Source organism: Oryctolagus cuniculus, chromosome 17 (assembly GCF_051225735.1).
Source record: "Oryctolagus cuniculus isolate XC-2025 breed Fujian yellow rabbit chromosome 17, ASM5122573v1, whole genome shotgun sequence".
Taxonomy (NCBI): Eukaryota; Metazoa; Chordata; class Mammalia; order Lagomorpha; family Leporidae; genus Oryctolagus; species Oryctolagus cuniculus.
Window position 1 is genome coordinate 50351215 of NC_142883.1, and position 24434 is coordinate 50375648.

The window sequence follows — 24434 nt, forward strand, 5'->3', positions numbered from 1 at the left end:
ACAGCACTCCTGGAGTGCCCCAGACCCATTTTCATAAACTTGCAGAAAACGGTAGAGTTTGATCTGAGGTCAGTTTCAGAAGCCCCAGGACTGGTGCTCAAGGAGGGCGCCCCCTCTCTCCCCGCCCCCAACACCCCACCTCTCACAGCTGCCGCTCTGCGCCCTGCTGCCACAGCCGGCCCCAATTAAGCGCCCAGACGCCACTCCCAGCTTAGCGCTGCCCCACTGAACGTGAGTGCTTCCCATCATACAGTCTTGGAACACACGTTCCATAGCTACATCACAGCCCGCTGGATGCCACGGTGGCGTCACTCTCGCCGCCCTGTTCTCACAGCTCAGGGCGCTGGGGCCTGTTTTGCAGCCAAGCCTGGATGTGAGGAAGCCTTTACAGCCTCCCCGCCAGCGGCCTTTCCCCAGAGGCAGAGCCTGGCGCTCCTCGGCCTCCAAGCACCTGGGTCCGTGGCAGGCTCAGCTGGCTTCAATGCCAGAGGCAGCATCTTCTTCTTTTTTTTTCCACAGGCAGAGTGGACAGTGAGAGAGAGACAGAGAGAAAGGTCTTCCTTTGCCGTTGGTTCACCCTCCAATGGCCGCCGCGGGCGGCGTGCTGCGGCCGGCGCACCACGCTGATCCAATGGCAGGAGCCAGGTGCTTCTCCTGGTCTCCCATGGGGTGCAGGGCCCAAGCACTTGGGCCATCCTCCACTGCACTCCCTGGCCACAGCAGAGAGCTGGCCTGGAAGAGGGGCAACCGGGACAGAATCCAGCGCCCTGACCGGGACTAGAACCCGGTGTGCCTGCGCCGCTAGGCGGAGGATTAGCCTATTGTGCCGTGGCGCCGGCCCACTTCTTCATTTTCTTAAAGGTTTGTTTATTTATTTATTTATTTATTTATTTATTTATTTGAAGGGCAGAGAGAGAGATTATCTTCCATCTCCTGGTCTCCTGGTTCACTCCCCAAATGGTCGCGACGGCCAGGGCTGGGCCAATCCGAAGCCAGAGACCAGGAGCTTCATCCGGGTCTCCCATTTTGCTGCCTTCCCAGACGCATCAGCAGGGAGCTGGATGGAGTGGAGCAGCCAGGACAGGAAGCAGCGTCCATGTGGGATGCCGGCGCCGCAAGCATCAGCTTTAGCCACTACACCACAGCTTCTTCATTTTCAGCAACAAGTTAGAAAGGACGGTGGTTCACCAGGGTTCAGACCCAGGCCTGGGCACGGCTGCCCAGCAAGGGGAAGCAGGCTCTCCAGGGCTGTGAGCCCCCACCAGACCCCCACCAGGTCCAGTGGATTTTGTCACCCAGGGAACCCGTGGCAACGTCTGGCGTTGGAACCGCCCCTGCGGCGAGAAGTGGTGCTACCGGCATACGGCAGGTAGGGGCTGGGGCTGGGGCTGAGGCTGTGTCCTGCACCATAGCAAAGCCTCCTGGGGCCTGACGTGAGGATCCCGACACCTGTGGAGCTGAGAGCAGGAGCCCAACAACGCAGAAGGCTTGAGTCCCAGTTACCCCGACGTCCAGGGCGGCAGAGGGAGAGGGGCTCGCTCCGTGGGGTGCATCACAGCTTGGCCTGGATGCGCCACGTCCCAGGCACCATCCTTGCCCTGCTGCCTTAGCGTCCCTAACTCTGCAGCCGGCTCACAGGCTGACCTCCATGGCCGCTTCACCGAGGCATCTCGGGGTAGCCCTTAGGGCTGCCGCCTCCCCGAGCGACCCTCCCCAGCTGGCCAAGTCCGCACCCCCCACCCCGGGCTGGGTCCCGCTTCCCCTTCTTCTAAGTCCCCATGTCCTCTCAGGTACATCCGGGTCCTGCAGCCTCTCCTGGATCGACTCCCTCCTTTATCACCACGCCCTCCCTGCCAGCGTCAGCCCCAGCAATTTGAAGCCTTTACCTTCTTGTCTATAACCGCAAAGCAGAGCCCTCTGGGCCCTGACGGGCAGCCCCAGGGGAGGCACCCCCAAAATACCCCGGGGCACCTGCTCAAGGTGCTGCTGGCGACCCACCCTCCCCCAAAAGCATCCCAAGTCAACATCAGTGGAAAGGGTATAAAATTAGCACGCCCTTGGCCGAGGGCGACACTGCAAAGTTAACTAGAGCGGGAAGGACGCAGGCTCTCTCACCCCGCTTCGTCCAGGAGTGGTTTTTGCCTTGGGTTTGGTTTCTAATGGATTCGCTCACACAAAACCACCTAAGGATAGTCTGTAAAAGCAAAAGGCTGAAAAGAACTTCAATGCTTAGCAGTAGGGGACTGGTTAAATAAATCGTGGGGCATCCTTGGAATGGGAAAAGGAGGGGGCGGCGCTCTCTGTTCTGACAAGGGAGCACTCTCCAAGACGCGGCGCTCTGTCGGCTGACAATGTGTTCAGCGTGGGACGCGTGCGCTCGCTCCTGTCTGCAGGGCTGGGAGGGGAACGGGCGAGGAGCAAGGGCTTGGACGGCCTGAATCTCTCTGACAGTGGCAGCCCGGTGGGGAGGTCACAGGAGTGAGAGGCGGGCTTCCCCCCGAGCCCTGGGCTATGTACTTCTTGTGCTCCACGTGAGCGTTTGACTCCCTTCAAACTAATCTGAGGGGCAGGCATTTGGCACCCCTTGGGAGGCCCACGTGCCAGACTGGGAGTGCCTGCTTCCAGGCCTGGCTCCTTGGCTTCTGATCCACCTTCTTGCACGTGCGCACCCTGGGAGGCAGTGGGTGATGGCTCAAGTGCTGGGAGACACAGACACAGTTCTGGGCTCCTGGCCTCAGCCTGGCCCAGCCCCGGCTGCATGCGGGGGAATGAACCAGAGTACGGAGGACACCCAGTGTCTCCTCTCTCCCTCTCTTTATTTAAATAAAATTAATAGAATGAAAAGTAACCTGAGCCCCCCCACCCCGCCCGCCCCCGAGCACACAGGCATGGTGGCTGCGCACTCCCAGTCCTCTTGTGTGTTCTTGTCTTCCCCGGCGCCATACCTGGAGCGGCCACAGCGCACAGGAGCGCAGGCTGTGATGTCAGCGCTCCCTCTGCACCTGCTTGCGAACACGCGCACCCTCTCCAGATCTGCACTGCTTCTGGAGCCGCTGCTGCCCGCTGCACTTCTCCCCTGGCACAGCTGCTGGGAAGACCGACCCAAGAGAAGGCCCCTGGCCCGGTGCCCGGGACATGCCAGGACTCCCCCCAAGGTTGCTGGCTGGGGGAGGCCCGCCTCCAGCTCATGCTCCTCTGATCTCGGTGGGGAGAGGGAACTGCAGGTGCCACGGAAGCCCTGAAGGGGCGGAACGAGCAGGGGGCCAGCAGCCCAGGGGCGTCTCCGCCGCCTCTGCCCACAGCGCTGCTCCCACAAGGACCAGAGGGGAAGAAGAGGTCCCCAGGCCAGGTGTCTGAATCAGTCAAGTCCTCACATTGTGTCCCATGAGCCCTGACGCCCAAGACATCCTCGGCAGTGGCCTCAGAAGCTCTGGTGACGTGGGAGACGTGCACTGAAGGATGTGCTGGGACAAGAGGAAAAGTCTCCTTCATCCCTCCCCCCCGGGGGGGGGAGTGTCTGGGGAGAGCCGCGGGTGGTGGGAGCAGGAGGAGGGCAGGCAGGGGGCACAGCAGCCGTGGGGCTCCCTGGGGTCCACTCACACCTGCTTCACTGGCACCCACCCATGCCCCCTCACACCACCAGCAGGTGCTGGAGCTGGCAGAGTTCAAATCCGAGCTCCAGCACAGACGGCCTGTGTGAATCCGGGCCTCGGTTTCCTGACCTCCCAAGTAGAGAGAGATAACCCTGGTCCTATCTGGTAAGGAACAGAGGAGCTGACACACCTAACGCGCTGGGAACAGCACAACCCACGAATGCCAGCATCTATAGACCATTTGCATCCTCAGTGGTGGCGGGCAAGGCACACCTCCATGTAGCCCAGTTCTGCTACACTGCCACGGGCCACAGCCTCACTCAAGACGACAGAACACCAGCCTACAGCCCCCCACGGCCACTTGTAGAACCACAGTCTTTCCCTGCCACCTGCAGGTGCCTGCACTCCAGCCCGAGGCTCTGGCCGAGCTCTCTGGACACACCCTGTGGGGTCTCTCCCACACCCAGCTGGTCTGTCCCTGGCCAGTGCTGGGTTCCCATCACAGAGCCAGCATATGACGCAGGGACAGGGGTGTCTGGGGCCTGGCGCAACCCACACACGGCGTCACATTCCGCTCCTCAGCCCAGGCTGAGCTGAAGGAGCAGGTGCATTGACCATGGTCCCCGGGGTCCGAGTCACGGCCCCACACTGTCACTGCAGACAACCGGAGCCCGCCAGCAGGCCCAAGCCAGCACCTTCTTGCTTCCGAACCAAGTCTATTCAACACCTGACACTCATGCCAAGAGCTTGCACAGCAAAGGCACACCCCGGCTGACAACTGCACCTCTGACCTCACATCACCAGCCCTCCTCAGCTCCCCCGCCCCGGGCTGCCACAGTGCACAACCTGCAGGCCAGCACGGAGACCCCCACCACACAGGCACGCCTCCGGATGGTTCCGGGAAAGGCCTGTGAAATTCCGACAGGTCTTACTTTCTGAGAACAAAATCCGGAGCACGTCTCCAGGGTCATGTTGGTCTGCAGCAGGGAGTCGGGGAAGGCGTGGGTGACGTTGTCCGGCACTCGGAAGCACCCGCGGTAGGTGGCAGTCCGCCCTGTGGGGAAGGAAACGGGTGAGGGTGAGGACGGCGCTGGCACAGGAGAGACCCCGGAGAGAGGAGCACACCTGTGAGGAGGGGCGGACTTCGAGTCCACAAGCAAGCTGTCCTGGACAGGGTGCGGGGGCTGAGCCGAGCCCCTGGGCGGCCAGGGACGCTGACGGGGGCCCACGTGCCTGACTATGCCAGGATGCCACAGCAGGCGACCTGCAGGCTGACTCTCTGGACCCTTCTTTGTCCTCCGAGAGCACCACGAGAAAAGTTGACTTGGACGTCTGAAATCCTGCCACGTGCCCTCTCGCCGTGGCCCTGGTGCCACCGCCACCACTATGCTTCTAGCGGGGTTTCCCTCTCTGATCTTGAACCCTGAGATGACTCCTCAAGATGGCTCCCAAGGGAAGCCCCTCACCAAGCTGCCCTCTAGACCTTCTGTTGGCGTCCCTGGTGCTAAAGGAACCTTCCGGAATGTTCCGGCTCTGCCCCCTCCCCCATACTTGCTGACCTCACCAAGCTTCTCTGGCAGCATCAGGGTTCTCATTCCATGTTTGTTCTTGACAGCAGGTTTCCCGGGGCTCGGCACCTCCCTGGCTCTCTCTGCACCCCTGGGTGTTCGCCAGTCAGAGCTACGTGACACTGTTCCAAGCAGCAGAGACCCTGCATCTGGAAGCCCACCCGGGTCGACCCCAGCCAGGGCACAGAAGTGGTGCAGGGAGGCAGCCCAGATTCCACCAGGGCCACCTCTGTCACTGCACTCTGGCCCACCTCAGAGTCAGAATGCCTGCACCTGTTTCCCACCTCCACACCAGGAGCAGCACCGGGCACCCACAGCTCTCCCCGGTGGCGCAGAGGCACCCACGGCTCTCCCCTGGTAGGGCCAAGGCACCCACAGGCTCTCCCCTGGTAAGACCAAGGCACCCACGGGCTCTCCCCTGGTGGGGCCAAGGCACCCACGGCTCTCCCCTGGTAAGACCGAGGCACCCAAGGGCTCTCCCCTGGTAAGACCGAGGCACCCACGGCTCTCCCCTGGTGAGACCAAGGCACCCATGGGCTCTCCCCTAGTAAGACCAAGGCACCCACGGCTCTCCCCTAGTAAGACCGAGGCACCCACAGGCTCTCCCCTGGTGGGGCCGAGGGTGACGGTTAGCACTGGCCCACAAAACTCCTTCCCAGGACTCAGAAACACCTAGGTGGACCGGGCCCTGGTCCTCGGCCACCCATTAGGGCAGGATGTAGGAGAGGAGAGTCAGCAGGACACACAGGACCCAGGGAGGCTGGAGGGACCAGCGTGCCGGGGAGTCCCCGGCTACAGAATGGAGCTCCCAGGGGAGGCTACCTGGGGGCCACACTGTGCTCCCCGCAGGCCAGGATCCTGCAGAAACTGTGACGGGGGGGGGGGGCAGTTGGTGAGGCTGCAGGAGCTGCCTCTGGACCTCACCGATGGCACCAGGAGGCCACCTCGGGCGGTCTCTCCTACACCCTTCTGTCTGCTCCCCGGACAACAGCCCAGGGCCACCAAGGGCAGAAGGGCATCCCCAAGGGGCAGAGGCCTGGACATGCTCAGGGCCACTCCCTGGTCCCAGCTCTCTGGGAGAGCACCCTGGCAGCTCGAAGCTGCAACTGACGACAGCGGCCGCCTGGTCGCCTCTTGCTCAGCCCCTGGGGAGCGAGCGGAAGCCGCCATCAACCACACGGGGCTCCAGCCTGCCACAGCCAGCGGCTGCCATTTTCCACATCAGCGTGACAGCAGGTCCAGCCGGCTCACGAGCTGGGGCTGCCCTGAGGGAGTGCACATCTGTCCCTTAACCAGTGGGCGACAGAAGCAAAGCCGATGTCTCTAGACTTTCACCAGGTGCATTTCAGTGACATTCGAATTCTACCGTACACAGGGGCTTGAAGCCCAAGCCCCACGGCATGCCAGGTCTCAGGCCTCCCTCCCCACCCTGCTCAGCCGCGAAAATCACCCCTGAGGCCACCGAGCCCGGCAAGGCCCGTGCTTGGACCCAAAGCTGCACGGCGATGTCCCTTTCTCTCACCTCTGTGGTTCCTACTTCTCTCTGTGTCTGGACACACGGATTGTTTTTCTTTGCTGCTAATTAAGCTATGCATTTAAAATGCTCAGTTTCATCCAGCATTCCTAGCTGGAACTTTTCAGACTCTCTGATCCACCTCATTCTAGCCATCTAGGTCTGCTGTTGCAGTTCACTACACGAACCCAGAGAAGGCCACTGAGCTGCCTGAAGACGCACAGCACATCCAAGGCGTATCAGGCCTCAGGCCTCCTCATCGGTTTCTCTGCTGTGAGGGACAGGGACAGGTGGGCCTCGGACACAAACTCAGAAATCGTCTTTGAGGGACCCTAACCACCACCCCCCCCCTTGCTGGGAGCCCCTCTGGGGAAGACGACGGGGGAGGCAGGGCACAGGTTCTGCCCGCCCCGGCCCTCCGCAGTTTGGGTGAGCGGCTGCAGGGGGCAGTGGGGGCCCATGGGTTGAGCAGAGCTGGGGAGAGGCTAGCACACTCACGCTTCCGGGAGCCCGGCTGCAGGTCTTCCACCCGGTACACGGAGAGCCGGCCCACGGCCCCGCACGCCGTGCCCTTCTCCCCTTTGCACTCCTGGTTGCACTCGTCCAGCCCGACGCGTGTCGCTGGGAGCCGGTTCCCGCAGTAGCACTCGGCTCCGGCCTCCAGGCCGGCATAGACGTAGGACCTGCAGGGACACGGGGCCTGGCTGGCTCAGGAGGCTCTGGAGCTGGAATAGGGGTTGAACTTGAAGCTGAGGTTGGGTCCGGGCGAGGGGGTGTCAGCAGGTGGGAGGCCTTGGGGCTCACGTGAGGGTCACGTGACAGAGTGCAAGGCTCAGACTTTGCTTTGTGACAAACAAATTTCACCTGCCCCACTGGTCCTCTTGTCACCCCCGGTTTCTGCCACCTAAGGTGACATCCAGGGTTCTGGGTTACGAAAAGATACAGGTCACAGGCTGGGAACCTGGGTCTCACGGGGTTGCGGGGGCAGGGAAGGAGCCGATGCACGGTGCTAGGGTTGGGATACAGGTTTAGGTGTTTGGTGTTCCCCACGGGCTTGGCCTCCAACCTCCTAATCCACTCGTGGGTGTGAAGGCAAGGCCTACAGGTGGGGATGGGCTGCATCAGACCGAGGAGGGGGCACGCGGTGAATGGCAGCAGGCACACAACAATCCCCAGGAGACAGAGTGCCCCGGCTTACGGACCGGCGCTATGGCACAGCCCGCTTCTCCACCGTCAGGTGCGAGGCCGTAGGAAATGCCTGGAAACGGACTGTGCAGGGCCGAACTGCACAAAGCAGCCCCTGTTTTCAAACTCCCTTTGCAGGGCGCCTGGGCGGCACAGGCCTGGATGGAAGATCCGTGCAGATGCTTCTAGTCCCCGTCTGGCCTCCGACTCGCTGTGAGACGCTCCAAGGCCCAGCTTCCTGAACTCTCGGACCCAAACGAGCCTGTATCACCCTTAGCTCTGGCTTGAGCTAGACTGTGCAGTGCGTACAGGTAGAGACCCCGTCCATTCTGTCTCCAGCCCCCGTTTTTCCACCTGTAAAATGGCCTCGCTACCTGACAGAGGGTACTGAGGATTTATGTGACGTAGCAAACAGGAAGAAAGCTACCGAGCTGGAAACAAATGACAAACGCTGTGTGCTGACTCTGTTTCACCTGCTTCCAGCAAGCACAGGTAGGTGCGCACACCCAGGCAAGTGCAAAAACACTCATGCACGCACGCACACAGAGTACATCCTAGTGGGGACAACAGGGACTGGTCCCCGCCAAGGGAGAAGTGCCCCAGAACTACTGGGCGAGCTGGCAGTATCCGAATAGGCATATCTTGTCATAAACACAAGACAAATACTTTTCCTGGGTTGGGGGTGTGGCTCAGCAGCTGAACCTCTGCCTACGCTGCCAGCATCCCACATCAGAGCACTAGTTTGATTTCCTTCTGTTCCGCTTCCGATCCTGCTCCCTGCTAATGCACCTGGGAAAGCAGTGAAGGAGGCCCGAGTGCTTGGGCCCCTGCACCCACCTGGGAGACCCGGACGGAGCGCCCAGCACCTGGCACCACCCGCCCACAACATCCTTTCCTACGGACACTGGGATCTGATGAATCGAGGTGTGACTGTACCACGGCAATCAGCCACTGGCAGCCAAAGGGTCACCTTGTTCGGGGATTGTCCCCCGAGCGCTCTGCCAGCAGAGCCAACCTTGTGGGGCCCCGGCACTCACCGCTCAGCACACGCGTCCTGGCAGTGGGCGACGGTCATCTTCCTCAGGTCATAGAACACCACCCCCTTCAGTGTTCTCTCCTGGCCGGCATCGCGGAAGCACCCAATGTAGACGCCTGCCGGGATGAAGCGGCATGGAGGTCAGAGGTCCAGCACATGGCAGGAGGGGTCCTGATCACGGACAGCCCCACCCTCAGGAGGAGCCACGGGGACTCAGGGACTCGGGGCCTGGCCCCCTCCTCGCTGCGGGGACCGTCCACCTTTTGTTGCACACTCTTTATTACACTCGCACGTGTTTGGGGGTTGAGTGTGAGCATCTGGACACGTTCACGATGTCCATCTCCCTAAACATTTACTACATTTTATTAACATGCACTGGTCATACATGTCTGCGGGGTATGCTGTGGTATTGTAATGAAGTGTACAATGGGTGCTGATGGAATCAGCATGGGGGCAGCTGTCATCTCCTCGTCAGGACGCCACGCTTGGAGCCCTGGGGAACACACGGCACCCACACAGACACCACTGGGTGCCAGCAGGTCATGGCTTTACGAATGACAGCTCCCTCCCACCCCCTTTCATAGTGGCCGGCCTACCGTCCACACGGACAACCCAGCAGGAGCCTGGCGTCAGCCTGACTTTCCTCCATGGCCCCTGGCTCCCCACGTCTGGGTAAATGAATGACCTTCCGTGGGCTCTGACCTCGTGTCCTGGACAGGAGCCTGCCTGCCCCCTGGGAGCCGCAGGGAGGACACTGGTGGGGGAAGGTGTGGTGTCGGCCGATAGAAGGAAGCTCTTCTGGGCGGGGAGAGCTATTTCCGGGGAAGAAAGCCATGGCAGGTGTTTGGGGCGGAGGCCAAGATGCCACTTGGGACACCTGTGTCCCATATAGAGCCGGGGTTCCCGCCCCGGCTCTGCCCGATTCAGCTTGCTGCCGACGCTCTCGCCGGGCCAGGTACTTGAATCCCTGTCTCTGCCATGAGGGACCCGGATGGAGCTCCTGGCTCCAGCCTGGCCCAGCCCTTGCTGCTGAAAGCATTTAGGGAGAGAGCCAGTGGATGGGGGACTCTGTCTGTCCTGTCCCTCTCTCTATCACTCTGCCTTTCAAACAAATACAAATAAAATCCAAAACCGCTTTTAAAAAGGGAATCCTCTGTGTCCAGCAGGGAGCAGGCCCTCACTGCTGGAGTGCACTTGATGTGCGGGCTAGCACGTCGGGGGCCGTGCGTGGGCATCAACCAGACCCAGCCACCGCAGAGCCCTCTCCGGTCACCTCAGGTATGGTCCTGGAAGGGGACACTGAGGGACAGCCCCACAGAGCTGCGGTGGCGGCACCGCCGCACTGTCACACCCCGGCCGGGTCCCCAACAAGGGTGGGAGACACCTCGCAGAGATGCGTGGAGAAGCTGCCGCACACGAGCCTACGCACACGTGTGTTTCCACACACGCCCTGTGAGCTCTGAGCGCACACCCACGAGAGCCGCACAACCGGGGCCCATGACACACGCCACACTCCTCCCCGAGGATGCCTCTGAAACGCCAGCTGTGGGTGCCCGACAGCCTCCCCAGGAATGAAGCCGTCTCCGGGAGGAGGAGGGAAGTCCTCACGGCTGAGAACTCTGTTCTGGGGCCAGGGAGGGAGCACGGGCTGGGTGATTCCCAGGAGCGAGCCTGCCGGCCACCTGCTTCTAGGGCCCCAAGTGGGGTGTGGCTTTTCTGCGTGAGGACCACACATCATCCCTGCTCTCACTCTGCTCACGCTGTGCCTCGGTTTCCCCAACTGTCAAATGGATCAGTGCCCCCCACCGCCAGTTCATTTCTCCCTCTTCTGGGCTTGTCCCTGGTCCTCCCTCATATCCACGTGCACCTTTCCACCTATCCCTGAAGGCTGGAGGCCCCAGCACTGACCCTGCCAGCTCCCTGGGTCCTCACCTTGTTCTGCATTCCAGGCCTGAAAAACTCACTATCAGCCAAACCATTGTCACGAACCTTTGCTGTTAATGTCAATAAAACCCTTTCATGCTTGTGTGCCCTGTCTGTTAAACACAATGCTCCTAAAAGCCACCCCCACACGGCCCCCGGATGCAGGCTGGGAGTGGACGGCCCAATGCCAGGAGGGCGTGGCTCCCAGGGCCCTAAGCTGAAGGGCAGCGAAGCAGAGGAAAAGCACTGGGCAGCAGGAGGCTGCACTTCCTGCCACGCCAGGAGCTCAGGGTGGAGGGTGCTGGGGCTAAGAAAGGATGCCACAGCCACCGTCCTCCACGGCTGCCCAAGGCCTGGCCCCCGGGAGGCCTAGGAGCCCCGCAGCCCATGTGACCACTCCCCACGTGCCGTGCACGGGCACCTGCTGCAGCTTTGAGGAGCGCGTAGACAGCCTTCACCCCGGGCGGCCGGCACGGGCTCTCCCCTTCCGCCTGCCCACTAAGGACAAGAAAAGCGGAGCTGGAGAAACTCCTGGCTCAGCAAAGAAGCAATTCTGCCGCTACTGGCAATGGAACATATGCAAAACACAAGCTCCGGGACTGTTAAACGTGTTATCTCTGTAAACGGGCAGTTCACAGCAAGGCTGCGACGGAGCTGTGCGCGAGACCTTCAGGCTGAGCCGTGCAAACTGGCTTCCGGAGACTGGATGGCAACAGCCCTGGAGCACAAGCTGACCTAGGTTCCAATGCTGGTTCCACCATGATCTGTGCGGCCAGGGGTGTACAGCTTCCCCTCGCTGAGCCGCAGCCCTCCCATGTGTAAAATGGGGATATGGTGCCGATTTCACAGAATGGTTTCAACAATTTCCTAACTAATGCGAAGTGCAGTTAGACGCAAAATTTAACACAAGGCTTAAGCTAACGAGAACTCAGCTCATTATTAATAAAGAAACATTTTTAATTCTTTTACTTGCTTGAAACTCAAATTCTTCATCATTAAGACAGTGACAGCAGGGGCTGGCCATTCAAGGCAGGTTAAGGCACCACTTGTGATGCCGGTATCCCATCCTGGAGTAGTGGTTCTAGTTCCAGCTGCTCTGCTTCTGAACCAGCTTCCTGCTGATGAGCCTGGGAAGGCACTGGAGGATGCCCAAGTATCCGGGCCCCTGTCCCCATGGGGAGACCTGGATGGAGCTCCTGGCTCCTGGCTTCCGTCTGGCCCAGCCCCAGCCACTGTAGCCATTTGGGGGATGAATCAGCAAATGGAAATCTCTGTCTGTCTCTGTCACTTCGCCTTTCAAATAAATAAATCAACCCTAAACAATAAATAAATCAAATGGTGATAGCATCACTTACACTAGAAGGTTGCTGGAAGATTAAATTACGGCAGACGCCCATCTATCCAGAATAGCGCGTGCCACACGGCAGACGCCGCAAAGTCACGGCCATCAGCGCCCCATCCCAAGTGGCCAACCCGGGGGTCAGGAAGCGCTAGCTGAATAATTAACATGTTAATAAGAAGAGAGGAGAAGGGCTTCAGGTGGTCAGCCTCGGGCTCCCTGGCATAGGCCTGGCTGCCCAGGGCCTCGGGGGCAGCAGGAGGCACATGGTGGCCCCTGGACCCCTGGCAGTGGAGGAGAAGGTCCCTCCTTTTATCTGGAAGCACAAAGCACAGCTTTTCTAACCCCATGCCAGAGGCCAGGGACGGAGGGAGGCAGGCAAGGCATCCCTGTCTGTGTCCACATCTGTTCATTTGCACATCAGAACAGACAGGCCGCCAGGCTATTAACGGCGGCTCAGGAGGGAGTGGGACGTCTTCGGAAATTACTGTCGATAAAAAACAAACTGGCCATGGAGAAGTTACACCGTTCTTCCCCTAGTACTGACGCTTTATCCCATTATGGATGCTGTCCAAGGTCTAACGAAACACCCCGTGATGGAAGGGGCCGCCTGCAGCTTCCGCGGGGCTGGCGGCCGGCCCGGGCTGGGAAGAGACCCTGGCGGCGGCGTAAGCAGGGGCAGGACCACAGCCACTTCCCACAGAGCGGGAGCACTCCAGCCATGCCCACCCGGCCCCTCTACCCCCAGACTCACTTTTCTGCGGGGGATAAATAAAGCCCACCTTAAATCCTGGGCCATCTTCCAAACAGTTCACAACCAGATCTGCCACTCCCCCGCCTCCACCGCTGGCCCTGAAGTTAACCCTTTCCTGCTGGGTAACAGGGGAGTTTGGGGGTCAGTGGTGTGGGGGGGGGCGGCCAGAGTAGAGATAGTACCCCCACAAGGGGGCAATAACTATGTGTCACAGGTGTGGCGGTGAGTCAGCACTTTAACAATTGGCGTGGAAGTGAGTCACCACTTGATCAACAGGTGTGGAAGTGAGTCAGCACTTTAGCTGATGTGGAAATGAGTCAGCGCTTTAACAACTGGAAGCCCAGACAGCCGGGTAACAGGTGAATCTCGGGGCGCTTCACGTCTACCCACAATCCCTCACACGTCTCCTGAACTCTTCCGGAGGAATTTCAAAGTCAAGGGGCGCTCATTTGCTCTCTTGGACACAGATCACTCCGAACCCAGGCCAGGGCGGGCTCCCCCTGAGCCCTCCCCTCTGCCGGTCACCGGCAAAGTCACTTCTGTCTATGCAGTCCACAAGCCCTCTGCAGGTGGATCTGCACCCCAGTGGGGCTGGGCTGTGTCTTCCCGGCTGCAGTAGCAGAGCGAGATCTCCAGGGGGCGCACAGGGAGACTCTGAGGAAGCGTGGGATTTGCCTGAGCTCACAGAGCCCGGAAGCGGCAACACCAAGAACTCAGCGCGCTCTTTCCGCGGCCTTCTTTCAAGACCTCCAGGCTGACTTCTAGAAGTCACTTACACTTTAGTCTGAACAAGCTGCACTGGCATGCTGGGGCATCTACAGAATTACATCTGTGTGCACAGAGCATCTCACCCCTCTCTTCCTGCCCACAAGGCCTGCTGAGTCCTACAGCCCCTTGGCCAGGCTAGCTGAGCCAGCCTCTCCCCCGGGACCCTCTCAGGATCCTCCAATAAAGCTTTGCTCTCAGCTCCTAAACCCTGCCACTTGGTGCTCTGTGCTCCGGCCACCCTGCTGGCAGCTGGCAGAGCAGCTGGTCACGTGACAGTGGCAGGGCTCTGGGTGACACGCTCACAGGCCCCGGCAGCTGCAGGACAGAGGAAGGAAGAGTCTGGGGCAGCCACGGGCCCGCAGCGCCCGCCTGTCAAGGGGCCGGAGAAAGGGGTTCCAAGAACGCGGCTGCACCCACCTTGGCTTCGGGCGGCGGGCCTGGGGTCCTCGGGGCCCGCGGCAGGTGGCCCCTGGGGGTCGTTCAGGAAGCGGTGGAACCAGCGGCGCCGCAGCTGGCGCAGTTCCGGGCTGCGGCTCCTCTGTGGCCATCGGAGCCCGGGCGGCGGCCGGGCTGGGGGGCGCCGCAGCACGTCCACGTCGAGCAGCAGGTCGGGGCTGACGCGGGGGGTGCGCAGGGCTCTGCTGTCCAGCAGGCCCACACCCAGGGCCACGGCGGCCACGGGCAAAGCCTGGAGGGGGCCGGGGGCCCGGGGACCAGGGGCAAGGGCCACTCGGGCCCGCTGCAGCAGCAGCAGGCTGCCAGTCATCAGGTAGGCGGCCGTGAGGAAGAAGAGCAGGAACTGTGTTCTGCGGAGAAATTTCTGGAGGCGGAAGAGAGGTTTGGCCATACCCCTGGGCGGCAGGGCTCCCGGCCGGAGCCCCGGGGATGGCTCCTAGTGCCCGGGCAGGACAGAGGCCGGGGCCTCTGGGGACGTCATCCTTCCATGCTGGCTCCCGGGACCCGCCCGTGCCACCCTGGCTCGCCGGTCGGCCCCGGAGCCAGCAGGTGTTCCAGTGGTGCCGTCACTTCTCCCCAGGTGGCGCCAGGCCCTGCGGCTGCTTCTGTCCCGGAGTTACCAACACCCCCATCTTCGAGTTCTAGCCGCCCTCATCTGGCTTGAACTCTGAAATGTGGAGAAAGAGAAACTTAGACACAACGTGAAAGTCTGCTCTAGCACCCCACCCCTGAGCAGGACCCCCCCAACCCCCGCCGTGCTAGATGTATCAAAGGGCAGCCACGTTGCACGGTTCAAATCCCAGCTCTGTGACACAGGGCAAGTGGCTGAACCCTGCTGGGTGCCAGCATTCCATCTGTGAAGGGGGACCACAGCCCTCAGTCCCTGAGTGACAGCGGAGGCCCAGGGGTGACAGCAGCAGCCCCGGGCAGCAGCTGCCGTGCACCGTGCTTAGCGTGTGCTGGGCACACGTCTTACTCGTCAGCCACACGCATCCGGGGCGGGAGCTTTTATCATCACCCCCATTGGACAGATGAGGAGGGAAGCCATTTTTCCAAAGTCGCAGAGTTACAAAGAGAGAGGACAGATGGGGGGAGGGGCGGGGAGGAGAGAGCTTCCATCTGCTGGTTCGCTACACAAATGAGCGTACTGGCTGGGCCAGGCCGAAGCCAGGAGCCTGAAACTCCATCCAGTCTCCCACATGAGTGCCAGGGACCCAAGCACTTGGGCCATCTTCTGCTGCTCTCCCAGGAGCATTAGTAGGGAGCTGGATAGAAAGTGGAATAGCTGGGATTTGAACCGATGCCCACAGGGAATGAGAGTGTTGCAGGCAGCCACCTAACCCGCTGTGCCACAACACTGGCCCGAGCCTGTGCTCTCAGCGTGAGACATCGCCACAGCTAGGTGCACCTAGCCCAGGTGTCCCATATGTGTACAACTAGCAGACTCCCAGGATGCCCTGGGGCCACGAGCTGTGTTCTAGAAGGCGCTTCCGCAGAGGCTGGTGGCCGGCTCTCACACAGAAGGAGACCCGGGGGAGGGAGTGGGCTAAGTCCCTGTGCCCCCACCCCTGCCCTAGCCAGAGGGACAGGAGAGGGCAGGAGGGTCCCCGAGAAGCCCCCGCGGGCGCCTCCACCCCAGGACGGCGGGCTGTGGTTCCCACCGGTGGCGTCTCTGAAGTGCGCTGTTGGGTTTGGCGCGGGGGCCTGCAGCTGCCGCGGGCTGGGCTGCTGTGCCAGGCGGCCCCCAGCACAAGGGCAGGCTTGTCCCAGAAGAAAGGCTCGCAGAAGCGTGACTAAGCCACTGCCCCGTAACAAACGGGGCCGGGACCCCCGCCAGGCCCGCGCGGCCGCTCAATGGCCGCTCTGTGCACAGGGACAGATGGCCGGTGTGACAGGAAAGACAATGTTTGGGCTCCTGGGGCTGGCGTTCCAGGCTCCCACCCCCAGCTGAGGCTGAAGGCCCGAAGGGGCCCAGACCTAGCCCGGCCCTCCCTGACTGCAGGCTGAGGGGCCCCAGGTTCCGGGCCTTCGGGGAGGGCAGGGCCATGGGCACAGGGCTGGCCCACAGAGGGGCGAGGGGAGTGGGGGTGGCCAGGCTGGCTGGACACCAGGAAAGACAGTGGAATTAGCCCCCGAGGCAGGAAGTGCATTCACATGGGCCTCGGAGCTGTTATTATCTAAGCTGGTGTGTGTGTGTGTGTGTGTGCATGTATGTGTGAGCGTGTGTGTGTGTGTGTGTGTGTGCCAGGCCCACCCCAGCTGGCCTCATCCGATTTGTACAACCACAGAGAAAATCCCACGAAATCCTGCCTGATCCCTCTGCCTCCAGCCCCGGCCCCTCCAATCCTTCTTCCACAGGCTGCCAGGGCGAGCCTCCAACGCTCCAAACCTCATCACGGGGCTCTCTGCATAAAACCCCTTTCAGAAGCTCCGGCGGCTTTAGGGATCAGCTCCAAGCTCCTTAGCATGACATCCAAGGCCCCCTTCACGATCTGGCCTTTCTGGCCTCGTCTTCCCTTGAGAGTCTCTCTCTCTCTCTCTCGCTCACACACACACACACACACACACACCCCTACCTCGCAGTCCAGCAGAGCCACCAGTAACCACAACACATCTGCCTCAGTGCCTTTGCACAGGTCACTCCCAAGCCTTCCCCTTCTTCATCTGGAAAATCTCTTATCTTCTAACGCTCAGCTCAGACATCACCTCCCCGGGAAGCCGTCCCTGACTACCATCACCCACTGGCACAGACTCCCTCGGTGTCTCCACCGCCTCTGGTGGCCCCGTGATCCTGGGACAACTAGAACTGTCCACCTCCCCATCAATCACCCAGGGGGACTGTGATGGACTCCAGGCTGGGGGCCATACCAGAGCCATTCTCAGTGCTCCAGGCCCCAGCCTGAGGCCTGGCCGGGATGCCCAGGGCTCTGTGCTTCTGAATATCATTTTGAAAATGACCAAGAAGACACGGACAGGAAACATCAGAAGCCTGCTCCTACGAAGCAGCAACATCTCAAATTCCACTCTTGCAGAGCTGGGCACAGCAGGGCCCAGGCCCTCGGCAGCCAAAGGCTACAATGTAACCAAGCCAGGCCTTGCAGACCTGTGGGAGTCAGCTAGAGGACCTCCCAGCAGGTGCTCCCTGCCCCCAGGTGGTCACTCTAGGAAGAGGCATCTCCAGGTCTGTCCAGAGAAGGGTTCAAGTTCTACGGCTGGGATCCCAACAGTGAGAAATCGGACAGAAGTCCGGGAGAGGCGGCACCTGCTGCGAGAACCTACTGGAAAGTGGGCAACGGCTCGCGGCTCAGAATTTTGACAAGCGGGTGCGGCGTTCACTTTGGGTACCTGACAGCAGCTGGGTGGGGCTCCTCAGTGAGGACTCTAAACTCCCCCCAAAGTCCTCTTCCCGGGGTGGGAAGCACTTCCGAGGTCTGGGAGTCCACACAGAAGCAGCCACTTCCCCTGCCAAGCAAGCTGTGTCACTGCAAACTTACAAAATCGCCCAGCTGACCGCCAGCCAGGACACTCACTGGGCACTGCACGGCCTGAGCGTCTGTCCCCCTGCCCTGGAGTCGCCTTGCACCTCACGGCCACCATCCTCCCTGCCCATGGGCCCCACTCTCCACTGGCTCCCTCTGCCCGAGGCTGACAGCTCCTCCAGGGCTCGGATCCCACCTGATGCACACGGCCGGCCGGGCAGTGACCCAGCATCTGCCGAGTGACTGAACCCAGGAGAGGGCTGCGGGTAGGCCCGGACACTTGGAGCAGCCGTGCGCGGGCTAGCAGCCAAGCCACAAGGTAAGGTAGACAGCGGAGGCGGCCACAGCTGGAAAGCATCGGGCCGCTGCCGGTCTGTACCAGGCCCGGGAGGCTGGCAGCTGTGCCACTGCACCCCAGGCCGTGCGGCACATCCAACCAGGCTGGGTAGACCTTGACACAGGGCAGGGCCTCGGGCCCTCATCTGTTTCAATGGGAGCAAATCAGCATTGGGATGGGATGGGAATGGAGAGTGAATGGGGCACTTGTGTTTCCCACAGGCTGCGTTCTGCACTGGGTAACCCTGCAAGAGAGGCCAACACGGAGAAGCTGCAGGACGGGCCTGCAACAGCTGTGCCACAGGTGAAACAGTCCCCAGGGCCCCCTCCACCTCCCCTGGCCCCCCACTCCTTGGAATGAGCCTGGCAGCCTACTCTTGCCTGAAGTCAATCGCTATGCTAAGGCGGCTGCTGGCTGTCGCTCGCTGTCTCAGTGCCACCGTCTACAAGGCCCGTGCAGCTTTAATGAACAGGCAAGATGGGTAATGCCTTTACCGGCATCACCTCACCGACTCCACGCGACCCTCCCAGGCAGAAGCCCGGCTGAGGCCGCCAGAACTGAGCAGGTGCAGCTCACCGCCCAAGGTCAGGCAAGCCAGGGCCGGCACTCAGACCCAGGACACCTGTTCCCAGAGCCCACCCCGTGCCACTCCGCTTCCTGCCTCTCTTTCCACACCAGCTCTGGCTTTGCACAAGGCAAGATTTATTCTTGAAAGGAGTCGAGTATGCCTCCGTCAGCGCCTTTTGAAATCCTGCCAGGCCAAAGCTCCTGGAGACGACGATACTAACACACAGCATCTCCTGAGCCAAGCCTTCCAGACACTGCCATGTGTGAAAGGCTCTGGCCGCGGGTCCCTCCCCTCCTTTGCAAATCACAATCACTTGCCCCCCCGAGATGTGGTACCCGGTGGCACCCCTCATCTCAGAACCCTGCACGGTGCTTCAGGGGAGACTGACCAGCTTCCCACCTCTGCCTTGTTGGGAGAGGGTGCCGGGCTAGACACAGGCGCACACCCACCACTGCCATCCTCCTCCCCCACTGGGGTCATTCTGGAGCAGAGCAGGGGCTCCTGGAATCTCAGGCAGGAAGCAGGAGGGTAGAGCAGGTAGGACTGAGAAAACCTGAGCTTTAGTTGCTATGATGCTACCCAGGCTCCAGGCAAGCAGCAGTGGCCAAGTGTCAGGAGTGGGGGAGGGGGGCAGGTGGCACCTCCCCCAGGAAGGCTGGGGGTGCAGAGACCAAGTGTCAGGAAGGGGTGGGGGACAGTAGCACCTCCCCCAGGAAGGCTGGGGGTGCAGAGACCAAGTCTCAGGAGGGGGTGGGGGACAGTGTGGGAAAGGCTGGGTTATACAGAGCAAGTGTCAGGAAGGGGTGTGGGACAGTGGCACCTCCCCCAGGAAGGCTGGGGGTGCAGAGACCAAGTGTCAGGAAGGGGTGGGGGACAGTGGCACCTCCCCCAGGAAGGCTGGGGGTGCAGAGACCAAGTGTCAGGAGGGAGTGGGGGACAGTGGCACCTCCCTGGGAAAGGCTGGGGGTGCAGAGACCAAGTGTCAGGAAGGGGTGGGGGACAGTGGCACCTCCCCCAGGAAGGCTGGGGGTGCAGAGACCAAGTGTCAGGAGGGAGTGGGGGACAGTGGCACCTCCCTGGGAAAGGCTGGGGGTGCAGAGACCAAGTGTCAGGAAGGGGTGTGGGACAGTGGCACCTCCCCCAGGAAGGCTGGGGGTGCAGAGACCAAGTGTCAGGAGGGGGTGGGGTGCAGTGGCACCTCCCCCAGGAAGGCTGGGGGTGCAGAGACCAAGTGTCAGGAGGGGGTGGGGTGCAGTGGCACCTCCCCCAGGAAGGCTGGGGGTGCAGAGAGCAGGCGATGGCAGTGGGCAGAGGAGAGGACAAGAAGCAGTCCCTAGGGCTGACAACAGGGCCTGACCAGCAGCCACTGGGGTGCGCTCACATGACTTCTCCAGCTCCCTCCATGCCCTGGCTAGAGGGGACAGACAGTGGCAGCCCAGGGGAGGGTGACTTCAGACACACCACTGCAGCAAAGGCTGTGACACCCCTGGGGCTCCGGGCCACACGCTCTGCAGACAAGCAGGAGAGGGGCCCGCAGGCCCCGCGGCCCGGAGCCCCTGCTTGGGGGCCTTATCGCAGACACGCCTGGGGAGCTCACAGCTGTGCTCAGGGCGCCTGGATGTCCCCTGCCCTGTCCTTCCTCACCCCTCCCCCTCCTGCCTGCACTCAGGCTCAGCACCCGTCACCGGGACCCCAGCCCGCTCCAGCAGGCTGGCCCCTTCCAGTGCCTCAAGTGCCCTTTCCCATGCGAAGAACTAACAGAGCCAGGGCCTGCAGGGACTCCTCAGGGCTCGCACAGCAGAGCCCAGCCGCTTAGCGTGGCACCAGGGGGCCCTTCCTGGCCTAGTCCCCAGCCCCTGTCTTTAAATGCTCTTTCCACAACGCTGAGCCCCTACCACAGCGCCCCCCTCCCCTGCACCCTTCCACCAGCCAGGGAGCTGCTTCCTGCACAGCTCCCCTGCCGCCGCCTCCTCCGAGAAGCCTCCCTGACCCCCCTGGGGGCACCGAGAACAGATGTTGCCGTGGACCGTGCCTGCTGAGCCGTCCTCCTGCCTCCTCCCAGCCAACACAGCCTGAGCCTCGGCCTCCCTCTGGGTGGGGCACAGGGCAGGTGCAGAAGATGAGAGCCCCTGGCCACGCCCTAACGCACAAGCCCGAATCTGGGTCTTGCAGACTGTGAAAGGGAGCGTGGAACGCGACACAAAACACCTGGGCCCGGTCTGGGGCGGGGTTGCTGCCTTCTGAATCTTTTAACTTCAGCAAAAAGGGTCCAAAATTTAAAAAAAAAAAAAAGTGGCTAAAAGGGTAAAAAGCAAGTGAGTAAGGTCTAAACTCAGTTTGGTGCAATGGGAGAGATGCCCCTGTGGGACCCCAGGATTCACATGAGAACAAACCGTCACAGCCCACCCAGGAGATCGCAAGGCACTCTCGGAACCACCAGGTGTGCTCAATGAATGAGCAGATGAGCAAGCGAATGTGTGATCCCCCCCAGACCTCGGGACGTCAAGCTCATCATCATGCCCAGTGCACAGATGCAGCACTTGAGGCTCCGCGAAGGCCCGCCGGCGGCAGCAACGACAAACAGCCACTGCGGGACCCAAGCCAAGTGTTCTGCTGCCAAGCGCACAGGTGCACGCTGGCCTGTGCCACCTCGGCCTGCTCGGCCCTGTGCACTGAGACGGGGCACAACCACAGGGGCTGGCATTTGCCTCTGGTTGGCCGGTGTGGAGCCCACCCTGCTCTTGGAACAAGCAGCCACGACCAACCTCTTCTGGGCCACCGTTCTTATGGAACCCCATCTTGTTGGTTTGTCTGGGTGCTTCCTCCCCTTGGTGGGGAACCCCTGAGGGGGGTCTGGGTCTCGCTCAGAGTCTGGCAGGTGAACAGGTGTTCCAAGGCGACGGGGCGGGTCGGATAAAGCTGGGCAAGAGCGTGAAGGACCCAAGCAGAGTTAGCCTGGTCCTTCTCTGGTCAGTGCCTGCCCCTGAGACGGGGACTCAGGGAGCTGGCCCAACATACCCGCTAGGATCCTGTCCTCGGGCCAAGGCAGAACCCCCTGGAGGGGGCTCACACCCCCAGGGCGGTCTCAGCTCCAGGGGAGGTAAGTCAACAAGTGGAGGGGAGGGGCTACCTGGAGGAGAAGTGCACCCGGCACATTCCTGCACCCACTTCGCACCTCCACAGGGAACGCAGTGCACAGGGACCGGTCCCTCCATCCCCGCCACGTGTGCCCCCTCATCAGCAGCACAGGTCCGACACTCGTGCAGACCAAAGGTTAACACGGTGGCCATTAAAGACAGGGTGTGGAGCGATGCGAGGCAGCAACACTGGAGAGAAGGGCCACTGCAGCCCAACCCGGCTCCAGCTGCTGGGGACCTGCTCCGCCCCCGCTGGGGTGTGGGATGGTCACTCACACCTCACTGAGCTGCCCACAGTCCTTGTGGCCCCCGGGGGAGAGGTGGGAAGCTCATCTCTCGGAGACCGAGAGCCTATCAAGAGACACAGCCCTGCCCGAGTTCCTGCGGGATACGGCTGCCTCCAGGCCTGCAGGCTGCATCTGGATTCAGAGGCACTGACCGCCTGCTCCGGCTCGCTCCACCAGGAATCGGCTCTGCCTGACCTGGCCAGGCTGCAGACCTGCTGGTGGCCCCGAGGGGCGGCTGCAGCCTGGCGAGGCAGGCAGGCAGCAGGGTCGCGAGGCCAACTTCCTAATGCAGGCTCCTCTGCACTTCCACCCAGAGGTGCTGACGGCCACCGTGAAAGGAGGGACCCTCCTTACCTCCAAGGAAGACATCTTCCAGGAGACCCGAGGAGACGGTCCTGCTGAAGCCCTGAGAGCCAGGCGCATTGGGAGGGCCCCAGCCTCCTCTCGGGGGAGGATGAAGCTGTCCCGGGCTCAGGACAGCAGCGCGGCCTCTCACCAAGCTCCCCCCATCCCCTGTGCCCCGGGCATGCACTGCTTTTCCTCTGGAAGCCCCCAGAGGCACTTTCTCCAAGGGACTTCTGACGGCCATGCTAAGTCCATGCAGAGGGACAGAGCACGCTGGAGAGAAAGCACCCTCACCCCTCACCCACGGAAAAGCTCTTGGGATCCTAAGGAAAGCTCCGGCAACTGCAGCCCACGGCCCAGGGCCAGGGACTGACCTCCTGGCCAAGTCTCTCCCTCCCCATCCGCCAGCGCTACCTGTGCGTGAGAACCTGGAAGCTGACCCCACTCCTGATCCCAGCCAAGGGGGTCTCATCACAGGCCAGGCCAACCCCAGCGCCTCCAGGAGCCCGCAAGCGCGGCCCCAGCTACTCCAGAGGTGACGTCTGGGACGTTTTGAAAAGTACAGGCCACCAGGACAGCCCCCCCAACGCCAGGAGTCGGTAGGTCTTGGGAGCAGCCGGAGCCCCCACGGTGAGCAGGTGCAGCCAAGGGCTCCCGCCGCGCCCACGCGGAGTCGGCACCAGGGCAGAGACCCACCGGGAGGCAGGACGCGGCGGGGGGGGGGGGGGGAGCGGAGCACCGCCCCGGGGAGGCCACCCCGAGGCAGGGGCCCCAGCCGGGGACGCTTCTGAGCGTCAGAGAGAAACGCAGCTGGCAGCTCCGGCCCCCGAGCCTCCGTCCACCCCAGCAAGCAGAGGCTCCACTCCGGGTAATTTTCCGGACAACACACAGAACGTTTCGCTTTCGCCCCCTGCCTCGGCTCAAGTTCCCCGGGAGACTGGAGAGCGCCGTCCGCGGGCCGGAAGCCTGGCTCGGCAGCCGCACGCAGGGGGCTAACGCCGTGGGAGCCAGCGTGCCCCGACTCTCGCCCCCGCCCCCGGCCCGGGGGCCGGACGGGCTCGAAGGGCTCCCGGAGGGGACGCGGCGTGGGCAGCTGCCCTGCGTGCACCCCCGTCCCCGACTGTGGCCGAGCGACCCCACACACACACACACACACCCCGGCACGCGCTCCTACTCCCCTTCCCCAGGCAAGCGGCTCCAGAGGCTGGGAGGCGCCCCCCGCGAGCCCGCCCCGAAGCCGGAGCAGGTGCAGCCCCGCCGCGCTCCCCGCTGCGTCTTCTCAAACTTGTCTGCCTGTGACTGGGGGTGGGGCGTGGGGGAGATACCGCTCGCGACCCGCGCGGCGTCCCGGCTGGGGCCCCCGGGAGACAGGACTCACCTCGAGATCACTGCCGGCTGAGGTGCCTGCATCGGCGGCCACGCGCCCGCCACCCGGGGCGCCGAGCCCGCAGCCCCGCACTGCCCGGCGCCCACACACCCCCGGCGCCTGCGGCGAGCGGACGAACGCGCCGGGCACAGGGCGCCGCCGCCCGGCTAGCGGGGCTGCGGGCGTCCGGGCAGAGGCGCGGCGTTGGAGCGGGCGGGCTGGGAGCCGGCGGGCGGGCGAACGGGCGCCCCGCTCTGCACATGCTCACTCGCGCGGCCCGGGCGCCGCGGCCGGCCGCCGCCGGGTCCTAGCGGCGCCGGCGCGCACGCCCGCCGCTCGCGGAGGGGTCGCGGCCACGCGGGCGGGGGCCCCCAGCTGGCCGGGCGCGCGAGACACCAGCACGGGGCGCGCCGCTGCGCCGCTGCCGAGCCCAGACGTGGCGCCCACCCTGGTGCGCACACCCACACCCACACGCGCACGCACACCCGCGCCACCACAGCCTTGCACTGGAGCCATGCAGCCCCTAACGACCCGCAGACACACACAGGCGTCTGGGATACCGCCACAGTGCCCCCCGGGTGCGGGGCCGGGGAGAGGACGCGCGCGCATAGAGGCAGACGCACGCTGGGACGTGGACGCACCCTGAGCCACTGCCTCACCCACGGGTCCACTCACCCCGACGACGCACACTCGCCCCCTGGGCCTCGCTCTCATAAACAAACTGGGACCCTGGGACAGGCGCGCGCACGCACAGCAGCACAGCTTGTAGCGCTCCGGTGC

At 62.5% G+C, this 24434-nt stretch overlaps 1 protein-coding gene across 3 annotated transcripts in view; it reads right to left on the bottom strand.

Annotated features, from left to right (window-relative positions):
* The window catches only part of WSCD1 (WSC domain sialate O sulfotransferase 1), a 39179-nt gene extending 15258 nt beyond the window's left edge, over positions 1-23921 (bottom strand). The window contains exons 1-5 of one of the 3 annotated variants that reach the window (XM_017349124.4): positions 23667-23918; positions 14097-14802; positions 8897-9011; positions 7173-7357; positions 4526-4647 (exon numbers count right to left, since the gene is read on the bottom strand). In XM_017349124.4, coding sequence (XP_017204613.4) covers positions 4526-4647; positions 7173-7357; positions 8897-9011; positions 14097-14526 — 852 coding nt within the window. In that variant the 5' untranslated portion in view covers positions 14527-14802; positions 23667-23918. Of the gene's footprint in view, positions 1-4525; positions 4648-7172; positions 7358-8896; positions 9012-14096; positions 14803-22702; positions 22916-23666 lie in introns of those variants that run through there. The other 2 variants (XM_070060044.2, XM_089318507.1) reach the window with 2 other exon arrangements.
* Between the last annotated feature and the right edge of the window lie 513 nt (positions 23922-24434).